The following is a 17327-nucleotide window of genomic DNA, read 5'->3' as shown; positions in this document are numbered from 1 at the left end:
TGCTGTTTCTCTATTCAAAAGCTTTTCTTTTGTCCTTTTTTCAATTTTAATTCAACATATGTATGATTATTTAGATAATGTCCTGTAAGTACTTTTACATATAAATGTGCTTCGCAATTTTTATTTCTTCTAAAGCTGTCAATAAAACATTTTAAAAGTGCTCTGTGGCACAGATAAGCTTTTCACTCATCCATATATTCTCTTAAATAAAGTGAGGGAGGTACTATTCAGTTCTCTCATAAAAGGTACTGATGAGAGAAGCAGGTTCATGAGCTCTTTTCAAAAGGAACCCAGCAGGACTGAACGCCATTGCACACGTTGGCCTCTAGATCTCTTGCGTCCTCAGCTTCCTGCTAAATGAAACCTGCTTTGATTATTCCACATGGTAAACTGTTGTTGATTGATGCAATGCTGGATGGTGCTGGTGGCTGATTCATCACTCTTGGCTTGACCATTGCACAACCTAATGAGTAAAAGGGAGATACTGCTGACTAGGAACAAAAGGCCAACAAGGGAAGAAACATGGAAGGGAAGAAAAGGGAATCTCATAGCCATCATATGGACACAGAGCATTGAGAGAAGAATCACTAAGTTTTTTGCCAAATTTAAGATGTATTTGATTTTCTGATGCTGATTTATTCAGCAACACACTTAGATTTTGAAAACAGAATGCATAAATGCTGCATGGGAGAAATTAACTGAGAAGCAACATCTTAATATAGAGTGCAGGAGTGCATGGAGCACTTCTGACAGTGGAGGAGCCTGGGCTCCTACACAGTCATTTCCAAAGAATGTTAAAAATATTTGTGGGAGAGAACAAGCTTGTGAAATCGATTTTCTGAGCTGTGTCTGCTTTTTTAAAACAAAAATGATCTTACAGCAGTTCTATGTGTTTCCTTTTCATATCAGTGTTAAGCTTATCTTATAAACACATGTTCAGTATGCAATGGAAGTTTAAAATATCCATTATAAGACTCAATGCAAAGAGAATGTGGCTTAGATGCTTGCTGGCATGTAGAGAGATATCCTGTCTTATTCTTTTTTGTACTGCGATACAATTGTAGCATTATAGATATCTAGGTCTTTGAAGGATGTATTGTAAGCATGTCAAAGACTTCTAGAATTTGTTTTTGGCGATATTAGATCAGAAAAACTCAGGAATTAGTCCCATCAACTTTCATTGAACAATGTATGCCATTATTGTTTTTCCCGTTTTGGAGTTGAAATTAAACTAGCATTAATAACACTCTGCATATTTATTATTTCAATCAGAATAAATTTTCTTAACTATTATCATGTTTACAAAAATGCATTCAAAACACAGCTTAGACACTGAATAGTCACCGCTGTGTACTGCTCGTGCAGGCAAAGAGAAGAGTGTGCACAAGAGAAACACCTTGCACAAGATCCTGATGTCCATGGTGGAGTTTGCTGAGTCAGGAGTCCTGTCTCCTCCAGTGACCTGGGGAGTCCAGGACTAACTGTGGCACAAGTGTTCCACTTGGCAGTTTTGCACATGGGAAAAGAGCATTCCCACAGCAAGTGGTAACTTGTGTAGCAGCCAATTCTAGTGCCACCATACAGGACTGTTGATGGAGTGTGGGAGTGAAGGCTGTGTAACTGGGGGCTGGGAACAGTTGCGCCTGAATTTGGAGTCCAGATCACAACCTAGCAAGAGTTTAAGGTTGGACAAAGACTCAGAAGTGGGAAGACAGTAGCATATCATAAGAAAGAGGACAGAAAGAACGGGCAGAAAACCCTCTGCCCCTTTGCCCCTAGACTTAGTTTCAGGAAGTCATGGTCATTCTTATGCTGGTCTGTAGGCATGTACCTGTCAGCCATTCCCCCAGCAAGAGTCCAAACTTTCTTTCAGTCTTCTTCTTCCAAAGTATGACAATATTCTGTTGCTCTGAAGTATTCTTTTGGTGTCTCATGGTGCTAAGTTCAGTGTTCTAATGTAGAAGTCTTGCCTTGCTGAAGGCCATCTGGGTGTCAGAATGCCAATGGAGAGTGGAACTCCTGCTTCTAACCATTTTTTTTTAAAGACTGAGAAATTAGTACTTTTTTCATACTAATTAAGACAAATAATGTAATCACTAGGAAAGGCAGAAGAATGTTTAGGGTGAAATGAAGCACTCAAAAACTGCAAAGTGTCATGATTAAGATTTACACAGTGATTTGACTGGATCCTGTTACACGTGTTCACAGATGAACACGTAACAAGCAATGTATTTTACAAGCAAGTTTGAGTCCAACTTTATTTATGTTGGCAGTTAATTAAATACAAACATTTGTGTCTTCATTTCCAAAGTGCCACAGAACGCTGAAAAGTCATCACAACAGCATCACTTGCTGGCTATTTTAGTTTCATTTTACAGAAGGGACAAACTTCATAGCCAAGTGGCAAGCACATCTGGTAAGGCAGGTTTAGACATCTGGATATCTTGTTACCTTTTCCTTAAATCAAATGACAGTTTCTTCTGTGCCAGGATAGTACATAAAATATACAGGGTGGAGATGAAATCCTGTCTTTACAGAAATTAATATAAATTATAGTACATGAGATGTTTTAGTACAGATACATATCCTTATGGTCTAAGTTATTCTGTTCACCAAACTAAATTGCTAACAAATTGGCAAACTAACAAATATCAGCATTTGTGAAAATTAAATCCATATGTTCTTCAAATGCCTGTATCATCAACTACTTCCAGATGTAAAAATCCATGGGTAGTTTTGAAGAATCTCAGTCCCACAGTCAGTTTCCATCATGATACTCCAAATGATATACAAGAATATATCTGTTCACAAGTAATATACAAGAATATTTAGTCAGTTCAGGAAACAATACTTGTTGCTTTCCTTAGAGCCAGGTATCCTGTAACCACATCTGAAGGGAGCATCCGAATATAGGCAAATTCTTCAATAGTACTAAATCTTAGCTTGCTCTGTGGATCTGTGTAATTTGCCTGAAAAAAAAACCAGTAGAGATATGATTCAAATAAAATTTCTAACCATAATAGTAAAATAAGTATCTTAATTACAACACCATAAAGCAGTAAGTTTCTCTTCCCAGTAACAGCACTGCTGTTCTACCATGCGGCCACAAGTCTGTCTTTTTTTCTTTCTCCTCATGTGAGAACTTATGAGAAGTTAACAGACCCCCTATAAAATCAGATTAGAAATGCATTAAACATAACAGAGGGCTGAAGTAAGCTTCCTATAAAACACAGTGCAAAAGAAATTCCTGAACTCTCTAAACTCACCCTAGCAACTCTGTGCCTTGTGCAGTCTCTCTCAAGGCAGCTCTCCAAATAGTCAGGCTGTTGCCAATAAATTACCCACAAAGAGGCTGAGTTATGGGTGCTCTGATAGCTTTGGACTGCCTTTCTCTTGCTGCATACAACTTAGCTTTTAATTTACTTTAAAGTGGTTGTTAAAGCTAGGGAGTCTCAGCTTATGGTTCTGTGACTGAACTGATAAGAGATTTGAACCCAGCATTGTGGTTTGCTCCAGATGCCTGCTTGCAGGATAGCAGCCTGGCCAGCTCACCCTGAGCTACGCTCGCTCGTATCCTCTGCTATATTTGGACCCTGGGTGCCTGGGAGCGGTGCCAGTTTCCTTCTATCCTCTCCCCTTCCTTGTTGCTACAGAAACCTGGAGCTCGGCTGAGCTCAGGGGTAGGCCAGGAGGCTGCACTGGGAGAAGGCAGGCATCAGGGCATTGCCTCTCCACACTCAGCCTCCAGGACAATCCCTGCCATTTCAGCATTGCATTACCAAGTGCCTGCCAAGGCTCTGAAGGTGTCTTTTGTGCCTTTCTTTAGCGCGAGATGGTGGCACGCTGCAAGGCACAGGCAGTTGAGATCCCTCAAGACATTGATACTAAAAATAGGAAAGGCCAGGAAGAGCTGGAACAGTCCCTCATGCCACACAGTTATAGTGCAGAGCTCTCTACATTTTTATGTTGGAAAGCACCTGTTGGCCATGGTAATAATCCAGCCAATCATTTGGTCTTAGAAAATTTAGTGTTATTTGTAGCTTTGTTTTCTTTACAAAGAAATGCTGCCAGGTTAATTAAATGTAGTCAGCTAACAGTTCAAGCCATCAATTAAGTTTCAAACAAATGGCAAAGTTAGAACATTAGGAGGTATAAATTTTTACAGCAGGTATAAATTTACTTTTATTTCACTCTTTACATCTGGCCTCATGTAAGAAAAAGCTAAGCAATTAGACTGCTCTTCAAATGTGCATAATTCTGTAATAGAGTAACCAAGCAATATCTGCAATTTGTATTGTGCACCAATCTAGGTTAAAAATATTATGGCAGCTCTTGACTGTTCTGGTACTATGTATTGGGCTGTACTGTTTGCAGACACTAATGTATTGTAACCAGCCATTCATGCCATGACTTCAGCCTGAAAACAAACTTTACCAATACTCCAGCAATAATTAGAGATAAGAATATTAAATTAAGATGAATTTGCAAATAAAAAACTCTGTCATGTTTAAAAACTAAATCAAAGGCCATGGAGACATGCTCTTAAAATACAATAAATGAGGTATCTCAATCTGTTTCTATAGTAACAGGTCTGATCCATTTTCAGAAAAGGAAGAGAAATAGAAATATTTGAAGGTTTGGGTTTGTTTTTTTTTTTTAATCTGCTTTACAATAAATTACTCTGTTTTGAATGTTAAAATAGCTAAATACTCATTTTGCAAGTTTGGAAATAATAGGTTTATTTTGCAGTGTCAATACAGTATATAATAGCTTTAGAATTCTAGGCTGCTTTACAAATATAAATTGGCTGTTCTGCTGAGACCATTGGTAAATTTCATTCCATTTCTGCTACACACAGAAAGAGAAGGGGATCAGTAGAATTTAATTGTGGCATCTAATATAAGAGCAAGTATGCTGATTGAGAATGTTTTAATACACTTCTCTTTCTGTACCTAGTAGACAATTTAATTCTTCCCTAAATGGGTAATGCTAAGGAATTCTTTTTCCCCCTCAAGGGGAATCCAGCATTCCCACAGAAAATATATTCTTACACAAATGCTTTTATATTTTACACAGAAAATACAGGGGCATTTTTCTCATACTACATTTCTACAATATTCCATTGTCCTACATATGCTCCTACTAGGACATGATCTTGAAAGCATATTTAGTGCTTCTTATGAAACATTTCTAGCCTAGCAATTTAAAGGACACACTGTCTCAGCTATTTTAATAACAAAAGGGTTTTTTTAAGTGTGGTAATTTTATCATAGTCTGGAGAAACCTTGCAGGCCAGGTAAAATAGGAAACTTGACTCACAATGCAATTAGAGGATGGAAAATTAAGGGGAAAAAAGTGGAAAGAGAAGAAAACAAAAGCAGCACTGAATGGATTTCTATAGAGTATCTATACTAAGCTAGAATAGTTACAGTACATAAATCGCTGACGGAAAAGAAAAGCTGAGGAACTGAGAGAATTTCCTACGGTTTAACTGACCTTTAGCTCATAGGGATGTGGTCTCCACTCTCATCCATACCCTGCATCATCAGCTCACTATAGGTGCAATGACTGATTAGTTTTGAAATACATCAAAGGTTAGTGCTGGAAAGCATTATCTGGTTCCTTGGAGATGGGGCAGGAGTCTGCCTGGCTGGAGAGAATTACCTTCCCTGGGTTTGTGAGCATTCTCTTCCTTTTGCTGTCTGCCAGTTCATCTGTGAGGGAGATGTTGCTTTTCCACTTCCTCTTGAACACCAAGGGTTACCAGCCTTATCTGAGCAACTCACTCCCTTTCCAAACCACATTCAGAGGCACAGGCTGGACACATGCCACCTCCTAGGTGCTTCATTTAAATGCATAACTTAAAAAACAAAGTCTAAGAAAATATATGCTACCAAATCAAGATCAAATGCTAGGATGTGCAGGATTTCAGTTGGAGCTATAGCTATTCTTTGATGCCTTACACTAAATATCCACTATAAGGCAGCCCTTAGTTAAGTGCTCACCCATTTTCTGTCCTATTGAGGACTTTTTGCCTAATTCAGTGCACATGTCCAGGAGGGAGTATCAAGCCTGTGAAGGTGTGCTAGTGCCCTATGGATGAGAAGCAGATTAAGCTACGGGAAGAGACACAGAAATTCTGTGCAAAGCTCTGAGACATTATGAAGTTTTCATTAGTGTATCTATTTAGTGTAACCATTACTTAAGCATTTGTTTTCCAAAATACAACATTCCCATTCAGTTGTAAGAAATGCACAGACTTTTGCAAAATAAATCACTGGCATTTAAAGGTGAAAACTGAAAAGATATGCTGTTACTAATATCCATTTTGTTGTAAGTAAAATTATTCATGTAACAGAGGAACAGTTTCAACAGGAGATACAAAATTTTTGTTGGGCAGAATTCAATGATTTTACTTCTGTTTTGTGCCAACAGAATCTTTGGGGAATTCAGGCACCAAATTGTAACTACCAAGACTTACTGGAGCATGTGCAAACTGTATCTAAGTCAAATGTGGTTGGTTTTTTTTTTTCCCCTTTCTCCTCTTTCTTTAACAAAAACACATAAAAGAGCCCATCTGTGATACACAGGCTATACATCTGCCAAACTCTATCTTCCAGCTCTGAAGCACAGGGGTATCTGAAATTCTCAACAGTCTATGCCAAGTGTCTGTTTCAGGCTGATTTGTTTGAGGCAAAGTTTGAGAGCAATGATAACAAGGTTGGGTTTGTTTTTTTTTTAACCTGGTGGAAAAGACAAACAATAAAATTTTGCCTAATCTCATTACTGAAAATTGCTGAGCCATCTTTTAAAAACTTCCTCTACAAGCTACGATGAAATAAATCCACATCAGGCAAACAGCATGGAAAGTTTCAGTCAGTGTGGGTATACCTTGGCAAAGTCAACAGTTACGGAGATTGTGGACTACCAGCTTTCCCTGCAGCTATCTTAAGAATTAGAAATGATGGGCACCAATGTAGATTCTACAGGTGAGAAGAAGGTGTCATAGGAGTTACTTGGCAGGACAGTCACAGTTAGTCTGTCCTGACATCTATTAATAACCTAAGGATTTTGTGACATAGTGAGAAGTATTTGGGGTTTGGTCCTAAATCACTGGATAATTATTAAGCCCAAGTCTGAATAGGAACTTCATAAACAAGGCACCAGCACTATTTCATTGTGGAAGTTGAGATGTCAATTTTGAGGAGGAAAAAAAATACTTACTGGAAGTCCTGAGATGTCTGAGTATTTCTTAGCAGGTTTAAAAGAAGGAGGAGCATCAATATTAAAATCTGGAGAGAAACAAAGGAATAAACTCAGTGTCTCTTATATATATATTCTATAACATAAACCTTCTCTCTGAGGTCTCTATTAACTAGCAACACTAAGGCAAAGAAATATGAAGCAGAATCACCTCTGAAAACATTTAGCCTGTTAGCATGTAAATCACAGCCTGATCCTGCTCATCTATTAATAAATTTCAGCAAGCAGAACTGCCCTGCCCAAAAGGAAAATGCCAGAGACATTTAAAATGTGTCCATTTCTTCCAAGTCTTAATGAATTCCCTCGCAGTCAGTCACGTGCAAAGAATAACCATTATCAAATGCATACTGTATGTTAAGACCGTGAAACATTGCTCAAGATTGCAGCTCTGAAATACTATAATCCACAAAAGCAAAGTAATCTTTTAAATCAGTTAAATCTTTAAGCATGTACCACTTTAAGCCCAGTCAATGACCTAGAAAATTGTCTGAATGTTTAAACTGAGGGTTGGAAATTGCTGTTCTTTGGTGCCCTTTAGATAGCAATTATCATTCATAAACAATTTTTAAGATACAGTTGGTATGCTTAAGTAGTTAAATCCTCAATTTTGGATGTTTACAAAAATATCTTGCACCTGAATGATTTCTTTCCACTTTCCTGATCTCCCTTTCAATTCATTCAGATGCTATGTTCAATTCAAACACCCCATCTATATCAAATTTCTAACCCATCATCTCATAATTCAAAAGACCCTAATGCCACAGACAGCTGGTTTTAAATATGAAACTGAATTTCTTTTCCCTCCTTCTTATAAAAAAATACTGTAAATTTCTGGTTGCAAACAGAGCATAGTAGAAATAGCAACATCAGCAGATTGTCAGTTACAATGGCCAGGAACACACAGCAGTCTGCATTTTTCTGTAACAGTTGCATCTAAAACACTTCAAAAAACGGCAAGCTATTTTTGGATAAAGCACCAAGTCTGACAAAAAGTGTATGCATATGCTCAGTTTTGAAATACCTCCACTTGCCTAAGTAAAATTTCAGGATTGCATTCCGCCAGCAGCTACGTTCAATAGTATCCTACTTTACAAGTAGACTTGAAGAATATCTAGATTAAGACAACTACTGTAACTCTGCTCCTCCCGTGGATGTAACCAGCTAGGACTGCTAATCAGCACTGCTAATAGTGTAGTTTCAGCTGTGCTGCACTAAAGAGAGGATGTAGGATTTAAATCTCCCAAGAATCTAGGATAAGGAGCTGGATAGGAAGCTTGGTCTGAAATCTAAGCTACTGCAGGTATGTGGCTTAGCAGAAACTACTTGAAAAGTACTCAAATATAGCTAATCAAGCAGCAGCCACCCACCAAAACACCTCTGGACTGTACACAGAAGAAGAGGTGCCTAACCAGTGAAAAGGTGAGAAAAATCTCGTGGGAACAAGAGTTTCCGACTTGGTTTGGATAAATATTTTTTCCCTTATTAAACTCTCCCCCCAAATGTATTTGAACTTTGCCATGATACTCCAAATTATTTGCTTCCCCCTACTTTCCACTTGGGGTTGATGAGTATGATTGGAGAAATCTTAAATGTACTACTGGACCCTGTCCAAGCAGGATACTGCATGCACTGATGAAATAATTTAGGTTAGTTTTAAAGAAAGTTATTTGTGTGGATTCTATTATTTATAAATACATGCAAAGCGTCTAAGCAGCTTACAGCTAGGATCATTTAGTTGCCATGGCAATGCCCTTTCAGAAGCAAGAATTTGTTTTAGGTTCTTCCATGTTCTGTTCTTCTTGCCAGCTGCTGCTCCACCAATGCCGGAGTGCTAGAATTAAAAATATGGTGTTAGAGAAAAAAATAAATAAAGAATACTATTTCAGAGCATGACACTTATATTTCATAGTCTTTCTGATATGTCTCATCTTGTCATGAACCATTTGTTATTCTCACTTATTTCACTAGCAGACTACTATACTGTACACTTTAATCTTGGCTGCAAGCAAAAACAAAGCTTTTTGGACTGTGTCAAAGCTTCTATGTTTCCCATTAACTGAAGGAAATTAAAATCTGTTTTTTACATGGAAACAGAAAATCAATGTTGTTAGGCTTAGCCTGAGATTACAGGATTCTGTATGTACTTCCTATCGTATTAGAAGTTATTCTATGAAGTTGTTTCTAAAATTGTAATTATACATCTAAATTTTCTATCTCCTCTTTATGGCATATTACAGGTGCAGCTCTTTTACAAATTATCCGTGACTGCAGAAAACACAACTGATCTTGCAAAATGTAATGAATACTGAGAAACTTTCTGGAAATTTTATTTTTCTTTCAAAGGCTAGGAGACAGAATAATAGAAAAAGAGTAATAAATAGAATGTTGGCTGCCAAGACAATTTTGCATTTTGAAAGGAACGCTAATGGAAGGCTTGCCACAGGTACTATTATGGCAGTTGCCGTTATCAAATGTGATTGCTACAGAGTAATTTATTTATGTCCCTCCAGAGACAGAAGCTGCACAACATACTGTACTACTTCTAAATGATCAAAGGACACAGATTTACAGCTCAACTTCAGAAAAAGAAAATGTTCTTACAATTGAGAAGTTGCTATTTCTGTTAATAATTACTACTTGCCCCATGAGTCTCATTGAAACTCAGTGAAGTTCCATAAACACACTTTCACTTTGAATGTTTATAAATTAACCACTTAAATTGATGAGGATGAGAGGAGGAAGGATTCAATGAGAAAGCTTTTTTTTGTAGACGTAAGATATATTCAGAAAATATGCTCACGGGTTGATGATATACTGGGTTTTGGTGATGGATATCTGATTTAAAAGACAGAAGCAAATATTTGCTCTTAGGGTAACACCTTAGTCATCTAAAGATCATTGCATAATAGAGACTGCTGCAGCATGAGATGAAACTACATGTACTTCCACACTACTAATTCAAATTCATTGCATGAATTTTCCCCCAAATCACTGCATAATGATTTTTTGTTCAGTATTCTCAAAACCAATCTGTTTTTATATGAACTTATGCCTCCTAAAAATGGGGCTGAGCATCACCTCACACACCTACAATGAAAAGCAACGACTGCCAAGCACATATGAACCAAACAAAGTTCAGAGAAAGCTGGAGCAAGGACAAGTGGAGCTACTGCTCTACAGCAGCTACTGCTGTACACAAGTGTCAGAAAGTCTTTTTCCCCTCACCCATTGCCAAAGGATGTAAATTCCAATCAGAAAGTTTAGGAAAAGGTAATTTCTTCCTCCTTCTCTTCTCTTAAGTTTATCCTCTGCAGTGAGCTAATAGCTCAAACTTAGGCATACATATGAGATAGAGACATTATTTGATTTATTTTCTTCCTTTTAAGGCAAATTAGGCTGAAAAGATGCAAAAATCCATCCAAATTATTACTACCAGGTCATACCAATGAAATGCTGATTAACACTCAATGCATTTCTTCTCAAATTAGTTACTGTATTGGAGGGGACAATTTCATGGTTTTTATTATAACTGCCTATTATTTCTGCAGCAGTTGCCAAAGACCCTGTACATTCATTATTATTTCAAGCATGCAGACATTAGTATTGCCTCTTTGGAAATGGTGACATCCCTCCAAGAACTAAAGGATCAGCTCAGGGCTTCACAGATATTTAAATCCTATGTGGAAACTACATGAGATGCCTCTGGGCACAAAAGGAGCTTTTGCAATAAGCCCCATTTCTCAAAGATGCTGGTGCTTGCTGGAGGATTAGTGAGCAAAGTACACGGTCATTTGAACGCCCCTCTCATGAGTGAAGTTGTCTGCAAAGCAGATGTAGAGCAACTCACATGTCAGAGATTAATTTCATACCCCCTGCCAAACCTGTGCTTAGTGAGCTGTGCATTGCCCGATTACTCGTTATGTGCTGTGGGATATTGTATCTTGTTCATGCAGAGTGAAATCTGGGATAAAATCCTTCTTTCTAAGTACTGGCTTAGGACCAGCAGTCTGAGAGGTTTGCTTGTCTAGAAAGCATTTGTACAGTGTGCCAATGAGTTGGCCTTGGCACAGCAAGATAAAAAGATATCAAAAACAAACCCAGCGTTACTAATTTAATCTTCTTCACCTTCTCTCCTAGTTTAACCCTCACAGTGTTAGGAGCCTGCATTTCATCAGCTGTCAGTGTTTACATGACAATGTTGGCCAGCCAGACTTCTAGTGAGCACAGAGCATTCTGCTTCTTAATCTAGCCATTACTGGAAGAAGACACCACAAATCTGTTAAGAATTTCAGGGACCAGAAAAGGAGCAAAATGCCATTTGCTAATGACTCTCTGGCTAATTTCTAGGTCATCTGCTTTGCAGCCTGCCTTGACTAGGAACTGGAACATGGGATTCATATATTCACACTATTAATTGTTCCTCTCTAGCTGTGGTAGTTTGTGAGATATCGTTTCATAAAATTTCCGTACTTACCTGCACCTAACAGGTTTCCTCACTCTGTTCCAGAATTTAATAGCACAGTTCTGCCTCTGGACCAGTGCCATTTTCATGCTACAATACAATGTGCACTTTAGATCGTGGTGTTACATGGATTGAGATGAATTTCTTAAAAATTGTCAACCTTTTATTTGGCTATTAGGCTTATTTTCTTAATATTTACACTAGGAACATGGTTAAATAGAATCCTAGTAAGTCTTTTGTGGGAAAAGTTTGAAATTTCAAATTGTTAAATAACATACTTACGATGAAGTTTGGGTCTTTAAATGGTAGTGGTTTGGCAGTAGTTTCCACTGATCCTGTGCTGGAGTCTGTGTTCGGAAATTTATTTTCACTCACAGCCTCTCCACCTGCACTCTGCAGAAAAAATACAATCTTACTGCTTGTTACTCTGAGCAAGTTTAACTGGAGATGGAGGCATCTGCTGTACTACCTACCTGTTGCCTTTTTAGCTTTTCTATTTCTTTTGAAACTAAAGATGTTGTATGCCAAGAGTGGGGAAATATGAAACAGAGTATTTCCCAATCAATTTACAACTGAGACACAAAAGGGAGGAGGGGAATAGAGTGGCCAAAGCCCACTGAGTAGCAACTGCATGGGATTTATTGCAGTATTAATAAAAGCACTTTATAAAGTGCAAGATAGTATGTGCAACCCAAAACAGCAGAAATGTAAACTGTTTTAGAATGTTCTGTTTAAACCATTAACAGGAATATATAAAATTAATGAAAAGGACTTTCATCATCTTTCTAAAGAAAAATGGATTAATCATTTTATTCTTCATCCTTGGTGCCAGCTCTGCTTGAGTGAGGACTGAGAAAAAGTATTTTATTATATATTATTTTTATATGCAAGCTTCACAAAATCTACATGGGTGCTAGTTAGTATTTTCTACATTTTCTTTATAGTTTGTTTATTTATTTAACAGGAAGAGCAGTCAGAAAAGGTGTGTGTGACTGGAAAGCTAAAAAAGTTGCATGGCAGTCTAAGCAATTTCTGATAATTCTGCACGGCTGAGTTTACGGGTTTTTTTAAATCTGTTAGTGACCTATAAGGCTCCAAATTACCAGAACTAGCCCATGCTACACACATAAATGTCTATCTGAAATCCTCATCTACTCCAAAGTCAGTACAAATTTTGCCACTGAGTTTGGTAGTTTAGTCAATAGGCATTCATACCTTGATTTTTTTTTTTAACTTAGAGTAAAAGCTTGGCTAAAAGCTAAGTCAGTATTTACTGAGTGGATGGTTAAAATGTTCTTTCACGTTATGTTTAGACAGATAATACTTAGGGGGGAAAAGTGTTTTCCTGTAAAAACCTTTTGTGTTGATACAATACTCATTTAAGTATGAAAAAAAGGACTGCTATAATTTGTGGCTTATTGGAGTATCTCTACAAACTGGGCTATATAGCAAAGGCCATGGTTCAGCATATCTTTCTCCATGTGACTACAAGGGAAGTGTTTTTACTCTTAATACATGCAAAAGTAATTACAGAATTAGAGACTAGGCAACTTGAACTCTTCTTAGGGGAAATACTTCCGTCATTCTACAGTGCCTGTTTTCAACATAGCAAAGAGAGATCTTAAATATTGGAAGTATAAAGTAAAAAAGCAATATTTCTAGTGCCCTACTAAAATAAAAATTTGAATAGAAATAATCTGTTTTCAAAAAACACAGTCTTCTGTAAATTCATATTACAGGAGATAAGGCAATAATAACATCAGAATAAGCAACACTGAAGCCTGTAGCTTAAACTTGATTCTTCCATTGAGGACAGAAAGCATTAAAAGGCAGTGACTGTCAGAGAAACAGAACAAATGCAGATGGATGTTTAGAAACATGTACATTATATGGCAGTGAGCAGAGAAAATATCTTCATCAATCCTGAGTAAAGTGGCTTTATACACTGAGTTCCTAGGTTTCAAAGTATATTCTTGTACACGCATGCTTCCAGCACTTCAGATTTCAGCAGCAAACATTAGTCAGCTTTGAGAAAGACAAGGCTTGAAATACAAGATTATTTTTCATGAATTCATTATCTCTGATACTGCTCATTATCAGTGTGAATTCTCTTAAGTAGAAGAATCAGCACTCAGATTTATTCTTCAAAGCATTCTTGCCTTTTCTTTGGTACCATCTGGTTGGTTTTAAACCCAGTTCTACAGATAATTACTTTATCACTTTTGCCCCTTCAGTGATCTTCTTGTAAATATTCTGGTTTCTATGAAACAGGCTTTGAGTAGTATTTCAACAATATCTCAAAGCAGTAACTACTACTTTGAGACTCAGCAAATAAAAGTAGTTAAATAGTAAAAGGGAAGAAACTTCCTTGTACATATAGTCTGCAATTTCTGCAGATGGATATACTTACATACTACCCTCACTGTCTTCAGTGTTTTTTTCTGTGTGGATTCAGTGCTAATCTTGCTGGTGCAGTGGAAAGGAAAGTCAGGAATTGTTCCTGGAAGGACAGTTCCTGAATGTAAATACTACATGTAATTTCTTTTCCGTACCAACTCCAAAGGGATTTCAGGTATTAGAGCTGCTAATAGTCAGGCTAGTTCTCATTACAGGATAGATGTTGATTTTGTTGGTGCCAGTATCCCTTGCATGGTGGCAGAGGCAGCATGATCTAGAGCAGCAACTACTGCATTTTGGGTTTGTTGCCCATCAAGGCATCAGGTTCATGGGATGACCCAAATTATCCTCCAGTGCCAGTGAGACATCATGCCAGCAGTAGCCTCTGGATCTGTCATGGACAATTCGAGAGCAGCAGTTTCCTGTCCAAGGCAAAGGGTGCAGAGCTGTAAAGCAGTTTTCATATCACTGAGGCATGCAGCTGATACCATGATTTCAGAGCCCTGTGACAGAATGGGAAGCAAATAAGACTGACTATTATGATTCCAGTTAAATGCTGGGAACTGAGATAAAGACATACTGTAGAGGAATGCCAGTTCCCTCACTCAGCATTGCTTGTACGAAAACTCCAATTTTTAGCAATGGGACCATGGCAGAGAGATGCTGAGCTAATGTGCTTCTCTTTCTGGAAAAACATTAAAGAGTTGAGCAGAAGCAGTGCTTCCCGGATAATGTGCTATTGCACAGAGGTGTGAACTCTGGCAGTGCAGAGCTTTGAAAAGCTCTTCCCGTGCAGCCTGCAGAAGTCTCAGCCGATATCTTTTGCAGCTTTATAGCCACAAACTGCAAGTGCCTCTAAAATCGACAAATCTCTCTGGCCTATGTTTTAAACGTCAGGATTTAAAGCATAGGAAACTTAATGTAATTTTTCAGGTTTGTTTTCTGAAAGTTTTTTAAAGGCAGGGGATATGGATCTACCTTTGTTCTGCAAAACATGTGCTTCCTGAAAGTGAATAATACAGTGATAATATAAACCATTATTTACAGCCTGAAAAGAGATTTCTCAGTGAACAATTACTGCACAGTAAAGGTAATATTTAACGTTTAATATCAGTTGAACAAATCTCTCCCAAATGTGTTTGTTCCCTTGGTCGTTTAGATTGGAAGACAGTTCATTCTTCACTGTCATGTGCTGGGACAAACAAACAGGAAGAATTCAAATGCCCTTTGTAGTCCCGTGAAGTGACGGTGGTGTAGTGAGCACAGTGAGGAAGTGTCTGTCACCAGGGAACACGCTCTGCTCAATGTGTGCTGTAACCCCCAGTCACGTGTGGGGCAGCTTCCCCTTCCTGCCCAGTCCACAGCCCATCCCCAGCACATTTTCCCTACCGAGCCACTCTCTTAGCTAACTCCCTCACCCCTAGACTCCTGGGATAATCCTAAATGCTTTGCTGTGGGGCTAAAAAGAAGGTGCAGCCATAGGCTGAAATGCTCAAAAGCTTCTTTAAAGTTTCTTTCTAACTGATCTTGTAAACAATCTTTAGGGGATATTCAATATACGCTTCAAGGAGAGAGCAGCTTTTAACGTGCACTTCGTAACTAAATTGTGTCTTTTAAATGGTAGTTTATGTAACTAGGGCTACAAGGAATTTGTGCTACATTAGTCACTAAGCAGTATGTTTTTCTCCATAGTCTGTTGAAGATCATAGCAACAAAGATTTTGGAGTGGCTTTACATTTACATGCTACACCTGCATGGAAAAATGAAGATGTGACGTCAGTACAGCTCAACATGCTTATGCTAGTTTTACCTCAAATAAGGATGAAACCACTGCAGTAAAAACTGCAGCTAAGCCATCAGTAACTATTGGTAACTGATCCTCTCCCAGCACCTCTTTCTGTGGCTGTTAATCCCCACTGAAGTCCATGTTGCCACTTCTCATGTTACCCCTCTCTGTTCTTCTCCTCCTCCTCCTCCTCCCAATATCCCCAGGCATTGAACAACCTTGACTGGAATGGCATGTATTAAAAGCCATAGGCGGCAGGTCAAATACTTCTTACAGGAGCACTTGTGCAATTTTATTCCCTCTGTAAAGTCATATTTATGTGCTTCAGCTGAATTTTAACCACAGTATGGCAAGTTGGCAACCACCATCCCTCCTGGGATAGACGAGAGAAATAGTGAGGGGATGAGCTTCTATTTTGCAGCTCTTTTCACAAGACCATCTATCAAGTATTCAGAGCATCCCTCCTGGGTGGGACAATGCCCTCCCTGTTATTATGTCCTAGGACTGGGTGACAGTCACCCAAGGGAGAAAGATGACAGAGGACTTGGTAGCAAAAATTTGAGAGAGACTGAAAACCTGCAGCAAACACTTGGGAGTCCTAATAAGTTGTTTTATGAGCAGCCAAGTCTGGGGAAAGAGACCTGACCTAAGCTTTGCTACCTTTACACTGGTTTCTTTTGAATAAAGCCAAACCCCAGGAATGAGCCTAGTTTGGACCCTGCTGTATATGCTGTCTGTACTGGGAGGAAACACACTGGGAGGCTGCCTTTTCACATACTACTTTCAGTACTAGGTTTTGGTAGATCTATTAATTTTTTGCATATATTTTGTTCCAAATTCCCTACCGCAGATGTTTTCACATGATTTCCAAAGACTGAGCCATCTGTCTGGTTTTATTTAGAGAGGACAAGCAAAACTTGTAGACCATGGAAGCCGATTTCTTTGTTTTGGCTATTTCCAGGTGGCATTAGCATTGTGGGGTTTGGAATGGGTGTCTGAAATGACTAAATACCAGGTGAAATTAGCTTATTAGGAAAGTGCTTGTTTCACACATAATTTCTTTTTTTTTTTTTTAATTCCCCCAGCAATGATTAAAATTGTGCAACATCAGTATATATCAGAATAGCTGATATATACTGAAGTAAAATTTCTTACCTATTTACTTTCAGATTATATTCTATAACATTTTTTATTATTTTGGACTAATAGGATTTTACTATGTATTTAAAAACCTATGAAAATATGAAACATAAAGTCAAGATGTAAATACGTGCATTTCTGCCATCCTGTCACTGCATTCCACGCATATCATGGCTAAGAAAAAAAATGGATTTGCACATCACTGAAGGTATACTATGACCATCAGTAGCCAGTTTCACTAGGTGTTAACAGTTTTACATGCTAAAACAAAATTTAAAA

At 38.1% G+C, this 17327-nt stretch overlaps 1 protein-coding gene across 1 annotated transcript in view; it reads right to left on the bottom strand.

The window, feature by feature from the left end:
• Positions 1–2229: 2229 nt before the first annotated feature.
• Positions 2230–17327, bottom strand: part of INO80C (INO80 complex subunit C) — a 30001-nt gene continuing 14903 nt past the window's right edge. The window contains exons 2-5 of the mRNA XM_064429891.1: positions 12008–12118; positions 8983–9094; positions 7225–7292; positions 2230–2969 (exon numbers count right to left, since the gene is read on the bottom strand). Coding sequence (XP_064285961.1) covers positions 2838–2969; positions 7225–7292; positions 8983–9094; positions 12008–12118 — 423 coding nt within the window. The 3' untranslated portion in view covers positions 2230–2837. The remainder of the gene's footprint in view (positions 2970–7224; positions 7293–8982; positions 9095–12007; positions 12119–17327) is intronic.

This window comes from Passer domesticus, chromosome 1, assembly GCF_036417665.1.
Source record: "Passer domesticus isolate bPasDom1 chromosome 1, bPasDom1.hap1, whole genome shotgun sequence".
Lineage (NCBI taxonomy): Eukaryota > Metazoa > Chordata > Aves > Passeriformes > Passeridae > Passer > Passer domesticus.
This window is presented reverse-complemented; position numbering and strand designations above follow the sequence as displayed.